At 36.7% G+C, this 22570-nt stretch overlaps 1 protein-coding gene across 3 annotated transcripts; it reads right to left on the bottom strand.

Annotated features, from left to right (window-relative positions):
* Window positions 1–3135: 3135 nt before the first annotated feature.
* hnf4a (hepatocyte nuclear factor 4, alpha) lies at window positions 3136–22381 on the bottom strand. 3 transcript variants are annotated; one of them, XM_055187718.2, is made up of 10 exons: window positions 22318–22381; window positions 7591–7765; window positions 7152–7246; window positions 6523–6629; window positions 6265–6420; window positions 4953–5040; window positions 4726–4878; window positions 4372–4608; window positions 4176–4298; window positions 3136–3902 (listed from the first exon to the last, which is right to left on the bottom strand). In XM_055187718.2, exons 1-10 carry the CDS (start codon window positions 22364–22366, stop codon window positions 3760–3762), a joined length of 1326 nt encoding a protein of 441 aa, XP_055043693.2. In that variant the 5' UTR covers window positions 22367–22381; the 3' UTR covers window positions 3136–3759. The 3 variants fall into 3 exon arrangements, with proteins under 3 accessions (XP_055043693.2, XP_055043691.2, XP_055043692.2); XM_055187716.2 differs by lacking the exon at window positions 22318–22381 and adding an exon at window positions 9091–9251; XM_055187717.2 differs by lacking the exon at window positions 22318–22381 and adding an exon at window positions 8825–8978.
* Between the last annotated feature and the right edge of the window lie 189 nt (window positions 22382–22570).

The following is a 22570-nucleotide window of genomic DNA, read 5'->3' as shown; positions in this document are numbered from 1 at the left end:
CATCGCGTTACTCGCTCTAGATTACTCGCGGGATTTAAAGGACAAGTTCTGTAATTTACATTTAAAGCCCTGTTTTCAGATTGTTTATGATGAAATAGAATGGTTTTGACTGAAATTTCGACATATGCGGCTGGCCCGAGAATTTTCGGGTATTTGTTGTTTCACCTCCCACCTTTACAATGGGTGTACTGTATAGGTGCACTGGAACAATCCTTCCTAAAATGCATTAAACTTTCGTTTACAAAGACGTGAAACTCACCGAGTGGTCAGGGGTGTTCACTGATATGCTCACACAAAAATCGCTGCAAAAGATGCTTTCCAACAGGTGCTTAAGCATTCGTTGTAAACTTGTGGACCTATTTTTCCAAACGTCTCACACCCGTATATTTTTCCGTTGAGAGCTTGAATAATAGCCACTCCAGCCCAGGTGGTGGCGATTATCCACCTTTGCCAATTGCAAGAATACAAACAAAGTTCCCGGCGCGGAGTAATACCGTACCTCACTGCACATCCAATACAAGTCAATGAAGTTGGACAAAAACTACGATAAAACCTGTTGGAACGCGTATTTTGCAGCGATTTTTGTGTGAGCATATCAGTAAACACCTCTGACCACTCGGTGAGTTTCAAGTCTTTGTAAGCAAAAGTTTAATGCATTTTAGGAAGGATTGTTCCAGTGCACCTATACACCCATTGTAGAGGTGGGAGGTGAAATAACAAACAGCCGCATATGTCGAAATTACAGTCAAAACCGTTCTATTTCATCATAAACAATCTGAAAACAGGGCTTTAAGTGTAAAATACCGAACTTGTCCTTTAAGTTCGTGTCATGTGAAAGTTTGAGGTGAATAGCGCGTGTTTTCGCGGCAAACGCACCGCCCATATCGCGTCATTCGCATCGCCCCAAGCAAGGACGCATCTGATCGCGTCTTTGCATTGAGTTTGTATGTAATCTACTCGCGCAAATTGTTGAACTCGCGTCTGGTGTGAACCCACAGTTAGTTTTATAGACCATTTAATTGGACGCACGTGCGGTGACGCCATTACACGTCTTTTCGGAACTTTATTCGGGCCTCTGTTTGTTTAATGGTCTGACTAGTTGCTAAACTGAACTCTTGAACAAATACCTCGTGGAAAATACATAAACTACTTTAAAAGGATTTGTTGTTATTGATTCTTAGCGGAGTTTACCGGAAGTTACATATGTTCCCTGAAAGCCGTTTGTTTATGTTGTTACTGCTGAAACCGTCTATAAGCAGGAGAATGTTATTATTGCAAAGTGGTCAGGCTAATGTCTTGTGTTTATTCCACAAAATTTATGGATAAGCTGTTTGATTTATTTTGATTTATTATAACTCAATTTGTGTTTTCCATTTGAATGGTCAGCATATGAGGCGGATAATGCTTGTGCTGGGACCTATAGGCTTTACGCTTTAGCTTCATTTTTCATAAAATTATTTTCTAATCGGTTGCATATTATGTCGTGGATTTATCCCTCGAATGCATACTGCAGTCCCTTTTGTCTTGCTCTCTCAGATATTTCACATGTTCGCCAAAGATTACTAATTACTAATTATCTCCTTGGGAATGTCGGACACCGGTGCATATAATAGACTTGCCAATTGCCAGGTGTACCGCGAAAGCTTGACAGGCGTAGCAACACTAACTAAAGAGGGCGGGGCTTAGCAAAGGGTCAATTTTTTAACCTCATCAGACATTATAGAAGAAGACTCAGAGCTAGGGTGTATTAACCTACCATCACCGAAACCCTAAACTTTTAGTTGATTGAACCAAAATCTGCTTACCCTGATCATGTCAGTCATGCACACGGGGAATACATAAAGACATTTTCAATTTCAAACATACCCATGTATGTCACATAACCAGCTTTCTGGAATACCCCCTGTTATCCCTGCAAATTTGATATGAAAGATAAAAAGGAGAAAAAAATGCAGATTTTTTTGCTCATATTTACCAACAATTCCAATATTTTCGTCCACAAATGTATGATGAACAAGTCTTCCAGAAAGACACAGACTCACAAAACTATTTATTATATCTTATACTTGACACAAGAATATATTTTAGATATTACATATTATAAGTAGTATAGATAATAAAGGTTCATTTTATCCTTTTGACAAAAGATTTCTTCAGAGAAACTATCAGTAAATATGCCTGCCTCATGAATTGTTTTATTGGCCGTTATCAGTATTGGGAAGGACACAAATCCTTGACCATGCTCTGCCACGTGTACTCACTTTTATCCTCTTGTTTTGAAGCTGCTTTTACTGCTGAAGATGATTATGAGCCTGAAAGACTGCTCTGGAAACTTTTTGGTCTCGAATGAGGTTCTGTCATGTGGCATGAAATGAAGTTTTATATTATACATGTTACGGCTGTCACTATCGATTATATTGGCAAACGAGTAATCTATCAATTATTTTGACGATTAATCTCATTGCAAGGGTTTTTTATTCTCTTCATTTTTTTTCAAAACTTCATTCTTCAACATTGAAGATTTGATGTTATTGTATTTGAGTTTATTTTTTGCAGTGCTGGGAGACAATAATGGCCTTATACATGGATTTTTTTTAAATCAGGTGCTAAATAAATCGAGGAATCATGACAAACATAAATGTATATAATGTGTATTAAGGCATATTATTTTTGTTAAAGGCGGGGTGCATGATTTTTGAAAAACACTGAAAAAGTTGCCTGGGTTGCGTATGTGTGGGTCTATCAAAAGGAGGTCCAGATTCTATTGGGGTAGGGGCGTGTTTGTTTAGGTGATTTCAAATATCAACATTGGCTTTCAGAGATCATGCACCCTGCCTTTAATGCAATTCATTTATATTCTCTGAATACTATTTTAATATTTATATTAACGTAAAACAGCTTATTCAACATATTTAGTTCATATTTGATAAGGTTTTACAAATTAAACTACAAATCTGAATGAAAAACAGCAGACGTTTTTGTAAAAATATAGCCATAACATTTATTATCAGTTCATATTACAAATTTAAAATTACCTCTTTCCCTGAAGGCAGGAATTGTACTAAAGGATGACTATTTAAAACTAGTAATGAATACAATATGACATTACATCATAAAATACACATCACACTCTAGTTGAATGGTTTGAAAAATAGGTTTTTACTTCACATCACACATTTTAAACCTGAAATTGGCTCATTTACGGTGACTTAGAAAAGACTAATTCTGTTTAAAAAACAAAATAGTCATTATATTTACAATTTAGGTATGGCACATAAAGAAAAATAAGAAAAGCACATTTTCTTAACATACACAAAATAATTACCAGTATTTTGGTAAATAATATATTTCCAAGGCACAAAATTCTGTCAGGCTACAGCAAAAGTAGACTCAGTAGCAAGATATTAAAATACTGTACAATAAGACAAACATCTGATCACGCTTAGATAAGAGGCCGGCTGTAACATTTATAAACTTCCTTCCAGACAAATCACACCCTTTATAAGTCTTTTGGGCTTCTTTTTGTGGTGGATTTGGGGCAAGTATTATTACTCTCATTTAAGAAGAAATAAGTCAATAAAAATACTTAAAATTAGCCCCCTTGATTTTTTTCACAGCGTCTTTACTAAAAACTTTTAATTTAACAGATTTTACTCTGCCCAAGTGTCTATGAGACAATCTATTATCACACTTAATAGCCGCTATTAAAAGTACCATTGTACAAGTTAAAATCTTGATGCTCAGTTTTTTCCAGTGTACTCAGATTGCTTCTTGTTTAGTGATGGTTTGTTGAGGAATGGAGCTTGGCTGTTTGGGCACTGTGGCTATAACCCCTTGAACCATTTTGTAGTGATCAGAACCGGAGGCGGTGGGGGGAGATGGAATTGGTGTTTCCGGAGTGGCTGTTCAGAATGAGAGTAAGAAGATGCATTAAATCAGGGACATAATTTGCAAAGCATGGTAACACTGAAAGAAGTCATTGGTTGAAATAAGCACACTTAGGAAATTTCTCAAGGCATTAGGGAAGGAACGAATTACAGTAACCTTCTTTGGCAAAGTAAGCCTGATTATTTTTTACGATTATGGGGATTACTTCAACAAGCCTGTTTTTGACTTGCTACCTGGCTCATAATGTCCATCTGTGACCGATACAGCCAAAAGAAACAGGTACTTACACATCTGCCCATTGTGTATTGGAGTGGCCATGTTGGTGGTGACTATGACATTGTTACTGAGATGCTCCTGGACCAGATGTGGATGAAGAGAATGGTGGGCATGAGGGGCTTCATTAGTGGAACCTAACAAGAAGAGGTTTTCATTAAAATTGGGACATTTGTTTCAATGTTTAGAGCAGGTCATTTCTGAACTTACCTCCGAGAAGCATTTCTTGTAGCAGGTTGTCTATCTTTGCCATTCCGAACAGTTTAACAAACTGGATTTGTTCGATCATTTGCCAGGTTATGCTCTGTAGCGTTGGCAAAAGAAGAAGCAGCTCGCCAAACCGTCCCCGTGAGTCATATTGGCGGTCATTTATGTAGTCTTCCAAACTAACTTGAACTTGGTATCGCATACGTTTGATCTTACTTGGATCACTTAAACCTTTAGCATCTAAATGAAGAGGAAAAAGACCAATATGTTAGATCTGTTTGAAAATTTTGATAAAGATCGATTTGACATTTGGTTCAAGAGTTGGCTTTGTGTTATTTTTCAGGATGATTCATCTACCTGGATCAAAAAATACAATGGCTTTCAAGCAGGCATATTCATTGTCATCGATCTGAAGATCCTGGAAGGGAAGAACCAACTCGTCCAGGATCCGTATAGCCACCCGGCTCACCTCCAGCTCTGGGCAGTTTCGAGGAACTATGTGATCATTACCTGCCATGAAAAACATGTGAGGTAAATCTGACTGTCACATCTGTATTACTCGTGTATATTGTTTTATTACTTACCTAATAGTAAAATGTCCTTATACAGCATTGAACGTTTGGCAGCTCCGAGTAATAGATGCTCTCCAGCATGAGCACGCAGTAAAGCCACCTGAGACAATAAACATGCATTTGATTAAAGTCAGTTTTATGAACTGGTTAAAAGTGAAACACCTTATATAATTAATAATACCTTATTTTTGGCTTTTTCTATCTATACCATAAATACAAACTGAAATTAACCTATGTTTTAAACTACACCTAAAAATAAAAATTTATAACATACACTCTTAAAAAAACAGCGACGCCATAGAAGAACCATTTCTTTCTTACCTTTTTATAATCTAAAGAAACTTTTTTTCACTTGAAACAGAAAGATTATTCAAATGTTAAAGGTTCTTTGTGGAACCAATCAGCCCAAAATGGTTCCTCGATGGCATCGAACAGCATCTTTATTTCTAAAAGTCTAGGTGTTTATGAATGCTTGTGTGCACACTTGTTTTTTTCACATGCACGTTTGTGTGAGAAGACACAGTTTAAAGAGCTCCCATCCACAGCTAAAGCGCAGGAATCGGTTAGCATGCCTCAGTGCTCAGGATGTTAATGATTCTGAGTGTCTCAAGAAGAGATGTAACTTTCAAACCAGCTCATCATATTGTAACCAGAACCATCAAAATACATTAACCACACAAACCGAGGATCTCTGAACAATTTTTCCGACTAAGGGAAAAATTGAACAAAAATTGACAACAACATTAGTGGAATGGGTAACACTTTATAATAAGTTTCACTTCGTTAGCATTCATCCATTAGGTACCATGGACTGTTAATGAACAACAATTATTTTACCAGTTAATGTTAATTTTTTAAAAGTATTAAAAATATTGTTCATTGGTTTTTGTTTATTCACAACTTAAAAATAATCAATATAGAGGGGCGCAGGGATGATGTATTTTTGTAGGCCAACCCCGGAAGACAGCAGGACATGAGCTCCCTTGACAGAAATCCCATTCATTTTTCCCATAGACTTTTGGATTATCGCAAAAAATACGCTTTGTGTTTAACAAAAGTTTATGACACTTACACGTTTTGTCTTCACAGATGAACACGCCGTTTACAAATTCCTTTTTTTTGCGATAATCCAAAAGTCTATGGGAAAAATGGTGAGGGAACCCATCCGGGTTGGCCTAGAAAAATATGTCATCCCTGTGGCAGTCTATTAATAAATGCTGTCAAATTCTTCATTGCTATTTAATGTCATTACATTTCCTTTTGTAAGGGAATGGAAGCTTATTATAATGAAATATATAAAAATTACGTGTGGTACTTATCCTACCTGATCATCCAGAGGAAGGTCACAGAACGCAGGAATGTATTTGGCCCATTCCACCAGCACCAGCAGCTGCTGTTTCATAGACTCGCATACATCAGTTATTGTGGCTACCTTCTTCGTTCGGATGTCACCGTTCATTATAGGTCCCGGTGATGAGATCTGCACATATATAGCATAACACCAGAATAGTATTATACACATCTCTCAAAAAAGATTATCGCCAATCGTCAATAATAAAATGTGCACATGCAAGATACATACCTGTCTAGAAAGGACATCGGCCTGAATAAGTGCATTTATGGAGGGTAAGCTACTGTCTTCATAGCTTGATCTTCTGGTGCTAATTCTGTCTCTTTCATTCTGGACGGCTGAGAACAAAAAGAGCACAAATAAAATGTTTATTTTGATCAGTGTGTGTGTAACAATGCTGAAACATACGTTTTGCTATCAGTATCAGTAAACGCCACAGTTCTGACAACCAATCGAGATAGCAGCCATGAGGGATATTAGCACACTTTGTAAGGTGGGAGGGAAGGGGTTCCTCAAGGTTGCGCTTTTTATCAGTGTGCAGTTATGATGGCTCTAAACTGTTTGTTCAGCATAAACCAGACATAGACCTTAGTGCATTGTTGAGTGAACATTAACAAAATGTCTCTCACTTACTCTCTCCCCACTCTTGCAAAATCATTCGCCCCACCAGTGGCTTTCCTCATCCGCTAACCTTTTATGCATGCTAGTTTTATTTATTTGCTTTCATGGAGCTCAACATGCCACTAGCAACACCAAGGTCATGGGTTTGATTCCCAGAGTACACATATACTGATAAGATGTGCAACTTGGATGCTGTTTTGGATAAAGTGTACATTAATGTGATAATAGCAAGCAAGTACCTTCCTTCTTCATCCCAGCTCGAAAACATTTCTTCAATCTACAGTACCGGCACTGATTTCTTTTGTCTTTATCCACGATGCACTGTCTGTTGAACCTGTAACGCAGGAATTAAAGCCGAATTTTTTATTAGATATTTGGTACTGTACACTCTCAGAAAAAAATTGTACAAGAGGGTACAAAAGTTGTTACAGAGTGGTACCTTTTTAAAAAGTAAAATTTTGTACCTAAAAGGTGCACATTGGTACCTCAAAGATACATATTAGGAACTTTTTTAAAGGTACCATCCTAGTGACAACTTTTGTACCTCATTGTACCCTTTTTTCTGAGAGTGTATGATAGATGCTTGTTTTCTGACAGTGACATTTTGAAACTGAATGGGATTTTGCCCATTATATGTGACATTGCTGTTTTTTTAGATGGTTTGGTGTGGTTTCTGACCTGCAGGAGTACATGTGGTTTTTGCGTACACTGCGTCTGAAGAAACCTTTGCAGCCGTCACAGCTAGAGGCACCGTAGTGCTTTCCTGTGGCCCGATCCCCACAGATGGCGCATAGGGTGCCCACACCTAAGTGGTTGCCAGCATTCATGTTGGCACCGTCTGCTGGTGAGGAGTCTGAAATGACAGAAAATTACATTTGGTTACAAGAAAGCTAAATATGGTAGATCATTAGTGTCTTAAAATTTGGACTCCACATTGAACAAGACACACTCCTTATTCGAGACCAATAAGAGTTGAAGTAAATAGGGGAAAGGTTACGGAGTGCAAAAATACTTTCAAAAAGACATTTTTACACTTAAATCTGTTTGCTAAGTAATCCAGAAGTGATTATAACTAAATCTGTACCAAAGCTAAAACAAGACCATGTTAGATTATATAAACTCTGATTAGTGTTGATGACCTAATATTGAGCGCATGTTGCAATTGATTTTATATATATATATATATATATATATATATATATATATATATATATATATATATATATATATATATATATATATATATATATATATATATATATATATATATATATATATATATATATATATATATATATTTTATATATTTTTTTACCGAATCACATCAAATTAAATCAAATCATGTGCTTTATGCTTATGTTAAAGAAGCATTTGGAGGTAATTACATTAACACCAAATGATTTGACTATTCAAAGGCTAAACATGGTAAACAGATTCATCAGTTTGAGTGATTATATGATGATTGTCTAAAGAAAAAAAAGTGCTGAAAGTCTTTGATGATGAGTAAAATCAAATATTTGATTTGATTTAGGATGTTTCAATAAAACCGAAAAAAACAACATATTTTAAGAAAACACATTCTCTACACTGAATGTTATATTTCGGTCCGTTTTTAATACCCAAATGTAAATCAAACTCAAATGTCAAATTTAAACATTTACATTGGGCTGTTTTTTCTTATTTACCGAAATGATGTATAACTTTACCATACATATTATATTACTGTGTCAGATCAGGTTGACACCGGTTGGATATCAATTTGTTGCACAAAACCTAGACATGGGAGACTTAGCTGCGAAACATTTACACAAGCGCAATAATGATCCACGCTGGTGTCAAAGCTCCTGTTGAAATACTATCCTAACAAGTCATTTTATCCAAAGCCAACTGTATGAGAGCAAAAAAGACTGACACTTTCTTCTTGTAGACCATATCAGCAAGACAGAGCATGCTGTTCTTCTTATCATCTAATGAAAAATTCATTTCGTATTGGCAACCAATATCGGTTCTTCTAAGCCAGCCGATCCTCCTACTCCAATGCAACCCTACAAAAATGGCACTTCCACTAACTACATACCATTAATCCTGTTAAACATATGCCACCCACACTTGACCACAGTTTTAGTAGCCCGTATAAGTCACCAAAGGTCTCAAAGTTCACCATGGTGGATGACTCACCTGTGCTCATTGCAAGCACTTGCATGTTCTCAAACTCCAGGGTTGTGTAGGCTGGGTCCAAGGCCTCGCTGTAATCTGCCATGTCCATGTCTACTAGTGGTTTGGACAGACGCATTCTCAGCTACCTGATTCTGGGGGAAAAGACTTGTCTTCTCTACCGAGTTTAGACAACCCCTCATAGGCCAAGCCCCGCCTCCATGAGGGGTAGACACCTTTGAGTGACAGGGGCCATGTCCTCAAGGGCAAAGATGAGGCTTGTTGTGATTGACAGTCCGGGGCCTCCTCCCAGGGTACGGCCCCAGTCTGGAGTAGGGTGGCCCTTATGTTAATCATTGAAGTGCTAAATCAGAGTTGTTTTTTCGAGATGGCTTATTTTGTCAGTAATTCGCTTAGTTGCTATAAATCGAAACGGAAAACTTAAACAAGTTTGGCTCTTGACACATATAGGAAATATTATGAATGCTTTACTACGTCTCCAATATATTGCATTGGGAATAACCGCTTCACATCAACGTGCATATTAGGTGTTTGCTAAATCTCTGTTAAGTCTAACACAATAAACAACAGCAATAGCACAAAGTAAAAGTTGTGGCCTTAATATAAGAGATCATTGTTTGGTTGAACGTTCCGCATGTGCACGTGATAAACAATTCTGTTCCAGTTCAACAGAACCCTTTTTTTGATGTTGAACACGTACATGCATTTAGATACAGTATGATGTGGTGACAAATGTTGTCTCTAAAATCGACTGTATACATTCAGAAGTATGGAAATAGATGGGACTTGAAGCAGATTAAGATACAAGATGATAAATTCAATCCATAATGCTGAATTCGTGGAGCAATCAGTGTTGTCTTAACTCTTACCGGAGAGGATAAAACTATTTGTTACTCAAACAAAAAAGTGATGTTACAGTTACGCAAATACCAACTTCAAGTACATCAATGTAAGAGCCAAGTCAAACAGTGGTAAGTGTGTATATTTGAATAAGAAAAAGCAACAACTCATAGGTCAGTGTTCCTGAGTTCAGACTGCCATGAAGCTCATGTCCATCTGCCTGTGTAGATCTAACATGCTGTCACAGTATCAGTAAACTATCTTCACATAGTGGGTATTGACAGATGACTGTCACAAAGTGTTCCAATTTACCTACATTTACCCTACAGAAAGAAATCAATGCGAGCTAGATCCTTTATTTGAGAAAATGTTTATAAACTTTTTTTAAGTGCACTGTATAAAAATGCAGCATGAAGTTAAAATAACAACCTGTGAATAGTTGACATAACTCATAAAAACAAGTTAATTTTTTTAAAGGATTAGTCCATTTTCTTTAAAAAAAATCCCGATAATTTACTCACCACCATGTCATCCAAAATGTTGATGAACATTCCTGGATTTTTCTCATTTTAATGGACCCCAACATGTAAAAGTTTTGATGCAGTTTGAAATTGCGGTTTCGGAGGACTCTGGACGATCTCAGGCGAGGCATAAGGGTCACATCTAGTGAAAAAAATTTCTTTTTTGGCAAGAAAAATAAAAAATACTTTAAACCACAACTTCTCGTCTTCCTCCGTTCCTGTGGCGCCCCAGCGCGACCTCACATAATTGCGAAATGACGTCAAAAGGTCACGTGTTACATATATGAAACGCACATTTGCGGACCATTTTTAACAATAAACTGACACAAAGACATTAATTATTATCATTCGACATACAACAACGTCGGAACGGTCCTCTTTCTCCACACTTGTAAACACCGAGGAGTAGTTTCGCATACATCATCCGTGACCTCTTGACTTGATGACGTATTACGTGAGGTTGCGCTGGCATGTCACAGGACCGGAGGAGGACGAGAGGTTGTGGTTTTGAAGTGCATATTTTGTATTTTTCTTGCTAAAAATCGTTTCGCTGGATAGGAGCCTTGTGCCTCGTTTGGGATCGTTTGGAGTCCTTTGGGGCTGCAATTTTGAACTGCATTAAAACTGTTAAGTGTTGGGGTCCATTAAAGTCCATTAAAATGAGAAAAATCCTGGAGGGTTTTCCTAAAAAACACAATTTCTTCTCGACTGAGTTTTTTTTAAGCTAAAGAGCCCATATTTCATTGCTAAAAAACAATGTTAGTTGGTATATTTGGTATAATACAATGTGTTTGCGTGGTTTATGATTAAAAAAAAACATTATTTTCCACATACCGTACATTTTTGTAGCTCCCTCCTTGTTCCTAAAACGCACGGATTTTGTACCAAACTGTCCCTGATTGGCCAGCTAACCTGTATGTTTTGATTGGCCTGAATACCTCTGACATCAGCCGGAAATGTGACGCTCCTTACCATGTTTGAAAGATTTGCGCACAATGCAATGCTAACAGGAGTTAACTTACAGGCTGTGAGTCCAAAGCAGGAGGAATTATGATAATGTTGGTCTTTTCTACATCACCAATCCCAGGAAGTAAACTGTTGCTTACAGTCCGTGTGTTTGTTGTAGTCAAAGATAAGAGATTTACGCTGATGACGATAACTTGCGTCATCGTTTACTTTGTACCTTTTGCATATCGTTAATGTACTAATACACACTTACACACCAAAAGAAATTCAAAATCGTGAATATATGTTGATTAAACAAACTTCTGCATTTTTTACAGTGTGCAATAGAAGTTTTTTCACTTTTTACATTGCATTAGGTACAGATCTGGTACCAGTATGTACCTCTGAGGTACTACTATGAACTCTTTGGGTACAAAGTTGTACTTTTTGAAAGGTTACAGCTGGGAGTACCTATTTTGACCATTTAATTTGACAGTATGGGTGAAATTTGATGAGGATGTGGAATTGTGTTGAGCTTGCTAAAACGTTCATTATCTGATCGTTTGACATCCCTCTTGGACGAAATGTGCTGAGCTTGTTTGGAATAGGCTGGAAAACACCTAAACTAACCAGATAGCTGCATGGTTTGAGTATATTTCAGTAACATTTCACATTTGCATACCTACAGGAATGTCTTAGAAAGAGTAAATTACATTCGCAAGACGAAACGTACGTCAGCTTATTTGACACTTGTTTATGATGTGCTACTGCACATGTTGTTTTGATGCTTAGCCTAAAGTTGCAACAGCTGCAGATAAGTCTATAGATTTGAATAAGAAAACTTATTAAGAATTAAAACATAAATGTATTAATATACTTTCTTCACCAGAAATGATAATGAAATGAGTAATGTCATTCAGTGTACAGGAATGACTCACAATAGGCAAATCTTATCTATGTCACCATTAAATTCCTTATCGCAGAACACATCTCTAGGTTTCAGTGAACTGAGGAATGACCTCTATAAAGTGTAATCAACAAAGTTATGGCCCTTACTCGCATGCAACTTGATGATCGGAGCTGGCAGGAAGATAACTACATTAGATCATTACCTTACGCAAAGCCTCGTAGTGAACAAACCTATTTAAAAGATTTCAATCTGCAAAGTATGCTGATGGGAAATACGAAACGGGTGGGTTCGGCCGTTTATCGATTAACTTGCATCCGTGTGTCATTCATAATCCGTAATTAATGTGACAGGCGTCAATATCAGTAAAGTTTATTCAGAATCATTACACACCCTGATCCTCTTCTCTATTACTTATAGTAGTGATCACAATGTAGTGAAGAAATCAAATGGCTCACTACATCCAAATAGTCTTTCATGGTAAAAAAACATGTTAGGCATGATCAGTCAGTATTTGTGGCATACATCCAACCCAAGAGAGAGAGAGAGAGAGAGATAGAGAGAGACAGAAAGAGAAAGAGAGAGTGATGTTATAATCACTGATGGCCCAAGACAGATGTTTACATGCAGCACGGTGCAAGCGTACTTTGAGTCTCATCACAAAAGACGATACAGCAAACGCTCATTTTCCGGCAGCAATGTCAAGTCCCGCATAATAATCAGTCACCCATACAGCCAGGGGCTAAAAGTCAGAGGGTTGCTCACAACTGATGTAACTCCTCTGCCTATTTTCCCCTTTGAAACTTCAAACTCCAGTTTGTGAACAAAGTCCTGCCTATCTCCACAATAAGGATCTCCGACCACTGACCAAACTCCATTTGTAACCGCTGCCTATTTGTACTTTCTCTCCAATCACTCATTTTCATTTCACCTGTCTGACCATGGAAGTGTGTGCAGTTTGTGGAATTGGTGGCCCTGCATGGAATAACATTCGGTTCTTGGGAACATCATACCTGGAATATGCGTTTTGTTTTCTTATTTTTTTTACATTGTTAAGGATGGGAGATGGATGGCAACTGTATGCTTGCTAAAGCACAGTTGAGGCCAGTAAAAAAGCCTATGTGGATTGACTGGGGTAGATGGCACAGATATGTGAGTATGGCGACATAGTGAGCACACAACAGATTGTCAACAGATACCAATACCACACATCTTGTGCATTTTGCTTGTTTTAAGGGCAGAATCAGTATGTTTAGATTATTTTTGTGTGATGCAAATGTGTAATTTGCACCTTACTGTAGTTTTAAGTTGTTGCATTGGGGATTTCACCTAATGTCAGGCTGATGTATCTTAGTATTAGACTGATAAGCATTGATAAAGCTCCTCCCCATCAGGATGCAATGGCTAAAGGCCCGTTAGGTTCCAATCAAGATTTGGTAAGATGTATTTATGTTGTTTTAGTTAGAAAAAGTTTGTATTAAACATGCAATTTCATTGCATATGTTAGTAGTGGTGTCGATTTTTTTTTGTTCATTCCAAAAAAAAGTATAAATGTCGTGAAGAATGTGCTAGTCCATTTGTTATCAGCATCAGGATTAAAAGATCATCTCATGTGACTTTCTGCCCTGACAAACAATGTGTTCAAGCATTGTTAAGTTTTAAATACATAACCATGGTGTAAAACAGGAGGAGTTACAAGCAAAGTTGTCCAATAATTGTCGAATTGCAACCACGGTTTAAATCAAAGCCTTATAAGCAATGGGCGAGTTTTACAATGCTTTAAAATGACTGGAATTTATATTCTTTCCTGCAGCAAGCTTTACTCTCTGTATACAGTATATATTTCGTTATTTATTTAATTTGCAAAGTAACAGACAGCATTGTTTTTCTCAAAATAACTCGAAGCAAAGGGTGGTCTGAGACAGAGCCTCCTCCATAACGATTAACTGAGACAGTTATCTATGAAGTTCTCATAGTCCTCACCCATCAGAGTATTTGTAGTCTAGATAATCATAAACCACTAATGCCCTAATATTGCACATGCAGTGTTCATAAAGTTTTTTTTTTAGTTTAAAACTCATAATCATTGGGCTAATAATACATTTGACACAAAACAGGTCAGATTCACATCACCCAACCTTTGCTACGACTTTCTGCTTATCTCCTCCTATGCTGTTCATCAGAAACACGATAATGCCATTGATAGGATTTTTTTCCTGATGGACTGCTTGGTTGTGAAACGATCCCACCAGGTTTTTATTACGGGATAAAACAATATCTGCCAACATACAGTATGCTACCGAAATGATCAAGCTTCTTTCCTTCATTATGTTTCAAAGTAGCTCACTCCGAGTAAACAATTGCATCAATAAAGATTTAGAGCAATGCTCTTTGTAAATCAATCACGTCTCTGATAAGACTCGTTCAATGATTAACAGTTTTTTTGCTGAGAATCAGTTTGCCTGTTGACTCAATCACATTTGCAGTCTCAGTGATGCTGCGTGGACAGTTATCACTCACTTGTTATCATCAATCAATCACCTTTTCATCACAGTGTACAGCGCATGGAACATTTTGCCCAAACAAGTTTAACCTTACCCCAGTTTATCAAAGCTAAAGAGGCCTGCATGGTTTATAAATTGGTCTATAATCAGTTAATTGTTAGTGGGGTTAAGTGTACTTTTACTTATTTGTGCTGTGTGCATTTTCTTGCAGTCTGCAAATCACACCGGCACGTACTGTCGAAGTTATATAATGGTGTAATGAATATGATTCTTTTACCACAGTTTACTCGCGTTATATAAATATATAACACTTTATATTTTAATGACACAGGAAGTACTGTAATCTGCACATCTGTGCTGTTTAAGAATGATACCAACATTTCTTTGATATTGCATCACAGCTTAAACTGTATGTTGTTATAAATTAATATGAGGAGCTCAGATGCGAAAGCCTGTAAATGCCTTCTCTGCAAAAATGAGATTAAACGAATGCTCTCTGCACATATTATACGTTCATCAAATACAATCGATTAAAAGCCGCTTCAGGTCATTCGGAAATACTGCTTTGTTGCATGCAAATTCAAATTTAGAAGAAAACACGCACAGGGATTTGCATATGATCTGAGCCCTTCATATTTTATTACATTTATGATAAGCATATACAGCACACTGTCACAAAAATGGTCCCAAGCTGTCACACGGGCTGTACCCTGTGAAAAGATCCTAATATGTGCATTATCATTTAGGGACGCATGTGAATGTAGGTACTATGCCCCCTCAATGCCCCCTCAACCTAGAAACAGTTAAAGCACTATTATATCACTTGATTTTATATTATATCAAAATGATTTTTAATTATATGTCAGTGAAACCTTCAGCTATATTTGTGAATGTATATAGATTGCTGTTTTGGTTATTATGTCATTTTTATTTTTTGTTGTATTAAGTTTTGTCGTTGTTAGATGTTGTGATTTATGGGATGCTGATAGGTTTTAAGTGCTACCTTTCTTGGCCATGGATCATTTGACAAAGAGACTATAGTCTCAATATGATTTCTCCTGGTTAAATAAAGGAATAAAATACTAATATACATTTTTTATGAGCATTTGTACACTGAAAAAAATAATTAATTTAATTTACTCCATTTTTTAAGGTAGGTGGTCGCAATCGATTTATTTAAGCTACATGTGAACAAAAAAATTGAAAAACAAAGAACTTTTGTTTAAATGTAGCTTAAATGGGTTGATTGCGGCCGCTTGCCTTAAAAAATTGAGTAAATTGAATGAATCATTTTTTTCAGTATATACGTATTGTAAGGGTACTGCCTCAGTGACAGCTGCACTGTAAAAATACTTTGCTGCCTTAAAATTTTTTGTTAAATCAACTCAGATTTACAAGTCATGTCAACAGAGAAGAGTTGTAAGTCACAACTTATTAAATATAGTTGAGAAAAGTCAACTTAATTTTATAAGTTATAACAACTCACCTGTAGTTATAACAACTCATCTTTAGTCAAGATAAATAATAGTAAGTTAAAATGACTTGTAAATCCGAGTTGATTCAACAAAAAATTTAAAGGCAGTAAAGAATTTTTTACAGTGTGGTGAACATTTTTGACACTTTTTCTTGACTGTGTAGGGTCCAAAATGAAGAATTGAAAGTCTAACACAAATCTAGATAGTCTTTACAATGAAAGTAATAAGTTACAACACATACTGTAAGAGCTATTTATTAAAATGCACTATTTTAGTAAATGTAAGTACATTTGGGAAAATGATTTGTACAAAAATTTAAATCATGCAGGGATAACAGATCATCAAGTTTTGCTTTTGAAAGTTCTGAAATGTATGTTAATTTTTTAATAAAAATATCTATAACTATGATGAAAACTCATTGTTTTGCTCATGACAAATAAAAATGAATTTATTAAACTGAAAAAAACTTTGGACCCCAATTTATTTATATTCACTGTATTGTAATATACTTGTAATAAGAGGTAATTCAACTTAAAAATATGAGTTAAAAAATTTGAGTCAACTAGTATTTTTAAGTTAAATTAACTTAAAATTTTAAGGCAGCATGATCTGTTTTGCACTATGTGAGTACACTAAAAATGCTGGGTTATTTTCAATGTTGCGTTGTTTTAATCCGTTGTTGGTTCATATTGTATATAAACATTTTCTGGCTTAATTTAACCCAGTTGCTGGGTTTATCCCTTTTTAACTCCATACTGGGTTGAAAATAGCTTTTAATTTTTCAGAATGCTTGGACTCAAATGTGGCTTAAGTTGAGTTTTAAAATAAGTGTTTATTGCTACAACATAACTACACAAATCCCAGTGTGTACAACCCTTACGAAAATTAACAATGGTTTTAACTGTAGTAAAACCATAATTTTCGTAAGAGTTGTGAGTCCAAAAAAAACCATGGTTATTGTAGTAAAACCATAAAATATTCATGGTTTTTAAAAACCATAGTTAAACCATGGTTAGTGTTGTAAAACCAGGGTTTTGCTGAAAGTAATCAATACACCAAAAAACATGGTTACTACACTTTTACCACAATAAAACCATGGTTAATTTTCGTATGGGAAAGATGTAGTATAAGTAGAAAAGAGTATTATGTTAGCACTGCAATGGGTTTAATTCCCAGGGAAAACACATACACATAATAAATGTATAGTTTGTAAACGTCAGTCGCTTTGGATTACAGCATTTGCCAAATGCATAAATGTAAACGTAATGTTCCAGTTACTATTAAGCAGCTCCCCCATGTGGTGAAATAACTCTCCTACATCAGCAGTGCTCCTCAAGCTCCAGGCCTCAAACAGGGAGCCACACACGGATGTAAATTTTTTATTAAGAGTATGTCAAACTATTAAGTGGTATAAGTCTAGGTCTATTTTAAATTCTGACATAAAGAATGAAATGGAAATGAACAAAAATGGCTTTTACGCTGTGAACACAAACTTTCAGGGCTAAACAACAAGAGTCACGGCCAATCTCTTCAAAATAAATTTGACAAACACATTGGATGAATTTCCCTAATCAAAAAAATTATATAAAAAATTCCCTCATCCATATTTATTGCTGTTTTTCTGTCCTAGCTTTAATAAGCATTGCAATTTTTCTGTTTAATTTGTGATTGTTGCTTTTCGTAAACGACCCTATAACAGAGCTCACTGTTTTCAAGGGAATAAACAAACTGTACCATCTGTCTTAATATTTTTCTTCACAGACAACCTTCAGCACTCACACTACTCTAGCGAACCCATTTTAGCATCTTTTTAAGAGGAGTAAATCATTGTGTTCCTGCTCCTGTACCTGGTGTGGTGTTGAAGTGCCCTGTTTCATGTTCTTCATACATCCTGCATGGGCTTTTGGTCCTGTTAGGTGGCAGGGACCCCTGCTCTTCAACCTCCTCCACTGAATCTGCTATCCATTCAGTCCCCTGTGTGTATCTGTGAGACCCATTATGTGTATGAGTGCCACTGTTCTCACTGAAGCACGCACACTGACCGGCAGCTCATATAATCTCTTAATGCCTGTCACAATGAGATTTGATTGGGGGATTGAGTGCACGGCCTGTAATGGTGTCAAGTGTACTGAGCATAAAACTCATATGTTACACTCACTTCCAATTGCCAATGCTTGCACTTCCTGGCCACAAATGGATAGGGAACATGCTGTAATTGGGTTGTCATGGCAATGAGTATGCCATCAGTGTTTGGCCAATGAAGTTGGAAACCCATTTATTGAATCATTTTTATATAAAGCTGTATGTTTTACAAGTTTACCTGCCCATATTGTCTTACTAGAAATAATGGTTAATGCATTTGGAATGCAGGAAAAAAATCTAAACTTAAGAGTCCACTTTATGACAATCTTGCATGTGGATTGTAAACTTAGTTTATTTAAAAAGCCCCAAATTGCAGTTTAAATGTACTTTAAGTAAATTGGTAACCCTTTTCAATAAAGTTGTATTTGTTAACATTATTAAATGCATTAGCTAACATGAACTCACAATGAGCAAGTTTTACAGCATATAATAATAATAGTATTCTGTTAATCCCAATACTCAGAGCCAGCCCAAGATTTTTAAGGCATATAAGCAGAATTTTTTTGGAAGCCCCTTGGTGCCCCCCGTTGGCCAAGGGGCCCTAAGCAGCCGCTTAGTTCGCTTAATGCTTTGGACTGGCTCTGCCAATATTTACTAAGTTAATGGCAATTGTTAATGTTAGTTCATTGTGCATTCATTAATGTTAACAGTTGCAACTTTTTATTAAAAAATGTATGTAAATATGTGGAAAAATATGTAAAATTAAAGGGGGGGGGGGGTTTAATGCTATTTCATGCATTCTGAGTTATTAACACAGTTTAAGAGTTGTAACCCTCAAAGTGTCAAAAAAGCAGTTGAGCTTGTGACATTTCTGGGCCTCCTTTTTCCTACAAGTTTCTGAAAGTTTTTTCGAAAGGGGGTATCCGTTGCGACTGATTGACCCCATTTTTTCTTTTATGGGCCTTTACCCCTGGAAAAGCATGTGTGCATGTCAAGTGAGAGCGAGAACGCGCATTAGCATTGCTTCGTTGAGTAAAAGTCACTGGTATCACTGCACAGCACGCAACAACTTTGTTTTATCAAGATGGTTCGAGAAAAGAACTGTGTTTTTGGATGTAAGGAGAAGAAAACCTTATTTAGTTCTTCCTGTCTTAAGACACCAGTGGATGCAGTTCGTTCTTCCCGAACAGCATCGAATGGGTTTATATTTGCTTCCTGGCTGGATTTCGGAGAGGATTGGTTTACAAACAAGACTCATTTTGACGCCTGATTTGCCACTTGTTTACAACTGATGGAGCAGTCCCAACTTTAGAAAACCCTGTTTAGGAGGCGCAACCACAGGTGTAAGTAAATCAAAATCGCATGTGTTTTGTTTGCAATCGGCACCTACGTGCATGTAATGTAAACAACACCAACAACAGCTAACATTTTCCGACTCAGTTGGCATTGTACTGCCCTTACGACATTTACACACTTTAAATGGCAAATGCAGAAAAAACACATCAAGACACATGCTGTAAGTATTGCTGTTATGTGAGCTTTACCATAAAATAAAATTATGTTAAATAAGAAATGATCTTATTAGATTATGAGACATTAGCCTAGATCCAGACCCAGAAGAGATTTTTGTGAAAGTTCTCCTTTTAGCAACGATTTACACACTTCATGTTGACTTGTTTGCTACTTTTACTGGCCTTGAACAGCTTCTGAACCAACAGCTGAACCTGGTGGGCCATCACCACAAACTCATTCAACATTTGAAAGCAAACAGAGTTCCTTGCCCGAAAGGCGTACGAGGGCGCTTATTGTGTTTACCTTTAGAGGGTTATACTACAGTACACAATCTGAAGGGTGAATGCGTGTGCTGGTTGTAACAAGCAATTCATTTTATGCAGTTATTAGGAAAGTTGGTTACATAGACAGTGACTTTGTAAATCTGACATTTTGCTGTTGTACAAATTACCTTACAAAAAAATATAATAATGGCACTGACATATTTTAATATACGTCAGTGCAAGTTGTTTTTAGTTAAGACACCTTAGACTAGGCTTAAAGGGACACATTTCGCTTTTTTTTAAATATGCTAATTTGTCAGCTCGGTCTGGCGCTAGCACTTTTAGCATAGCTTAGCATAATTCATTGAGTCTGATCATAGATATATACACTAGATGTCGCCTTGGGATTCTAAGCATGCGTCAAAACCGCCGCCATCTTGGAACAGGGGTCTTGTCATAGGAAGTAGCTAGGTAACGCTGCTCTCTCCGTCTGTACTTCGAATTCATTGACGATGCCAGACTTTTGTGTTGCGTATTGATGTTAGGCCTACTAGCACTATGCATTATAGTTAGAAAAAGTAGATTTTCATAATATCAAAACTTTTATTTTTTTCTTGACTCAATGCTAAATACATGTCTGACTGATGAAACAAACCAAAAGAAAACCAAGAAAATCGCATTCATGACGATTTGTGGTGATTTTATTTCCGTTACACCATTGCGTACAATGACGCTGATGCGGGGTTCCCTTGTTTCAAGATGGCGGCTCTATTTGATGCATTCAGTCCAATGAACTGCCGTAGCCAAGGCGACATCTAGTGTACATATCTATGGAGTCTGATTGGACCATTGGCATCGCGCTCAAAAATGATCAAAGAGTTTCGATATTTTTCTATTTAAAACTTGACTCTTCTGTAGTTACATCGTGTACTAGGACAGACAGAAAATTTTTCATTTTGTCGGCCTTGTTACACGATGTAGCTACAGAGGAGTCGAGTTTTAAATGGGAAAGGTATTAGAGCTTTTTTGGTCATTTTTGGGTGTGGTGCTGGTGGTCTAATCAGATTCAGTGGATTGTGCTGAGCTGTGCTGAGGGTGCTAGCGCCAGACCCGGAGATCAGCTGAATGGATTCCAAAATGGTTAAAATAAAATGTTTAACTCTAGGGGAGCTGGAAAATGAGCATATGTTTAACATACCCAATAAAGCGTTACAAAGACAATTAAATAATTTAACAACCAATAATAATGTGGCCTATTCTAAATGATGGGATCAAGCATTTAGGATCAACAGTTCATCTGTAGTGTCCTGCATACAGACACAAAATAACCTAAACAAGCTGGACAAAATAAATACAGGTGCCAAGAATATGTAATTTTAATGCAAATGTTTTAATAAACACTAAATCCAAAGATAAAACACGTGGCATAAAAAATTCACTGAACTAATGGAATTTATATTTGATTATAAATTATAATGTATACAAAGTATATCAAAAGATACTTGTATGCTATATACATAATGTGTAATTTACTGTAACTGGGCACCCAGAAGTATCTGAAGCAGGGCTCTATAGACTGATGGAGGATGCTAAGGTTATGCACTCAGTTACAAATTTTAAGGATTAAACTTAATCTGTAAGTTCTAGAAGATTTGTTCTTTAAATTGACTAGGTCTTTGTTAAAATGAGCATTCACAAGTTGCCCAAATATTATATTTTCATTTTCATAGCATAAATACATCATTCAGATGACTTTGTTATCACGCATGCGGAAAACCTCTCAACACCATGTTTGGTTTAGTTAATTCCAGTTCATTAAAGCAGTGGTCCGGTGCATTAAACTTTTTTATTCCTTAGAGAAGCAAAGTTTCAGCGCAACACTTTATCAAACAACTCTTCGCAATTACACCCCAGCATGAAAAGAGGAACTACAGCCATTCTTTTGACATTATTCATCATCTTCTGCAAACAGGCCCTGTTTACCAGTCGTCATAGATTTGCCACACCTCCAAAATTTCAATTGTGCGCTAGAAACTCTCGCAAATGGCGATAATATCCAACGCGTTGGATACAATTTCAACATGCAATATGCCTGTTTACCATCATGCTAGGCACCCACAGCGTCCCGCCGTGTTTATATCAAAGCTGTTATCAGAAAAGAGGACGAGATGGTTTACTTACCATACGGTAGATCCATATGGGTGCTAACCTGAGCGTTCACATTGACCATGTCGTTTCCTCAGCTCCCCACAAGTATATTTTGAAAACGGTTTCTATTAAGTGTGAAAGTTGAAGAAAACACACATGTAAGTTTTGCACAGTCCTCTCTGTTTCTGGTGAGGGTGTTGTTGGCGCAAGGTAAGGCCGGTGGCTCCCTGTTATCTTATTGATTTTCCTAATCTTGGCAAATGTGGGTGGAGAGGTTAAACAGTAA

Source organism: Misgurnus anguillicaudatus, chromosome 13, assembly GCF_027580225.2.
Source record: "Misgurnus anguillicaudatus chromosome 13, ASM2758022v2, whole genome shotgun sequence".
Lineage (NCBI taxonomy): Eukaryota > Metazoa > Chordata > Actinopteri > Cypriniformes > Cobitidae > Misgurnus > Misgurnus anguillicaudatus.
Note: the sequence above shows the minus strand (reverse complement) of the source record. Positions and strands in the feature narration are given on the sequence as shown.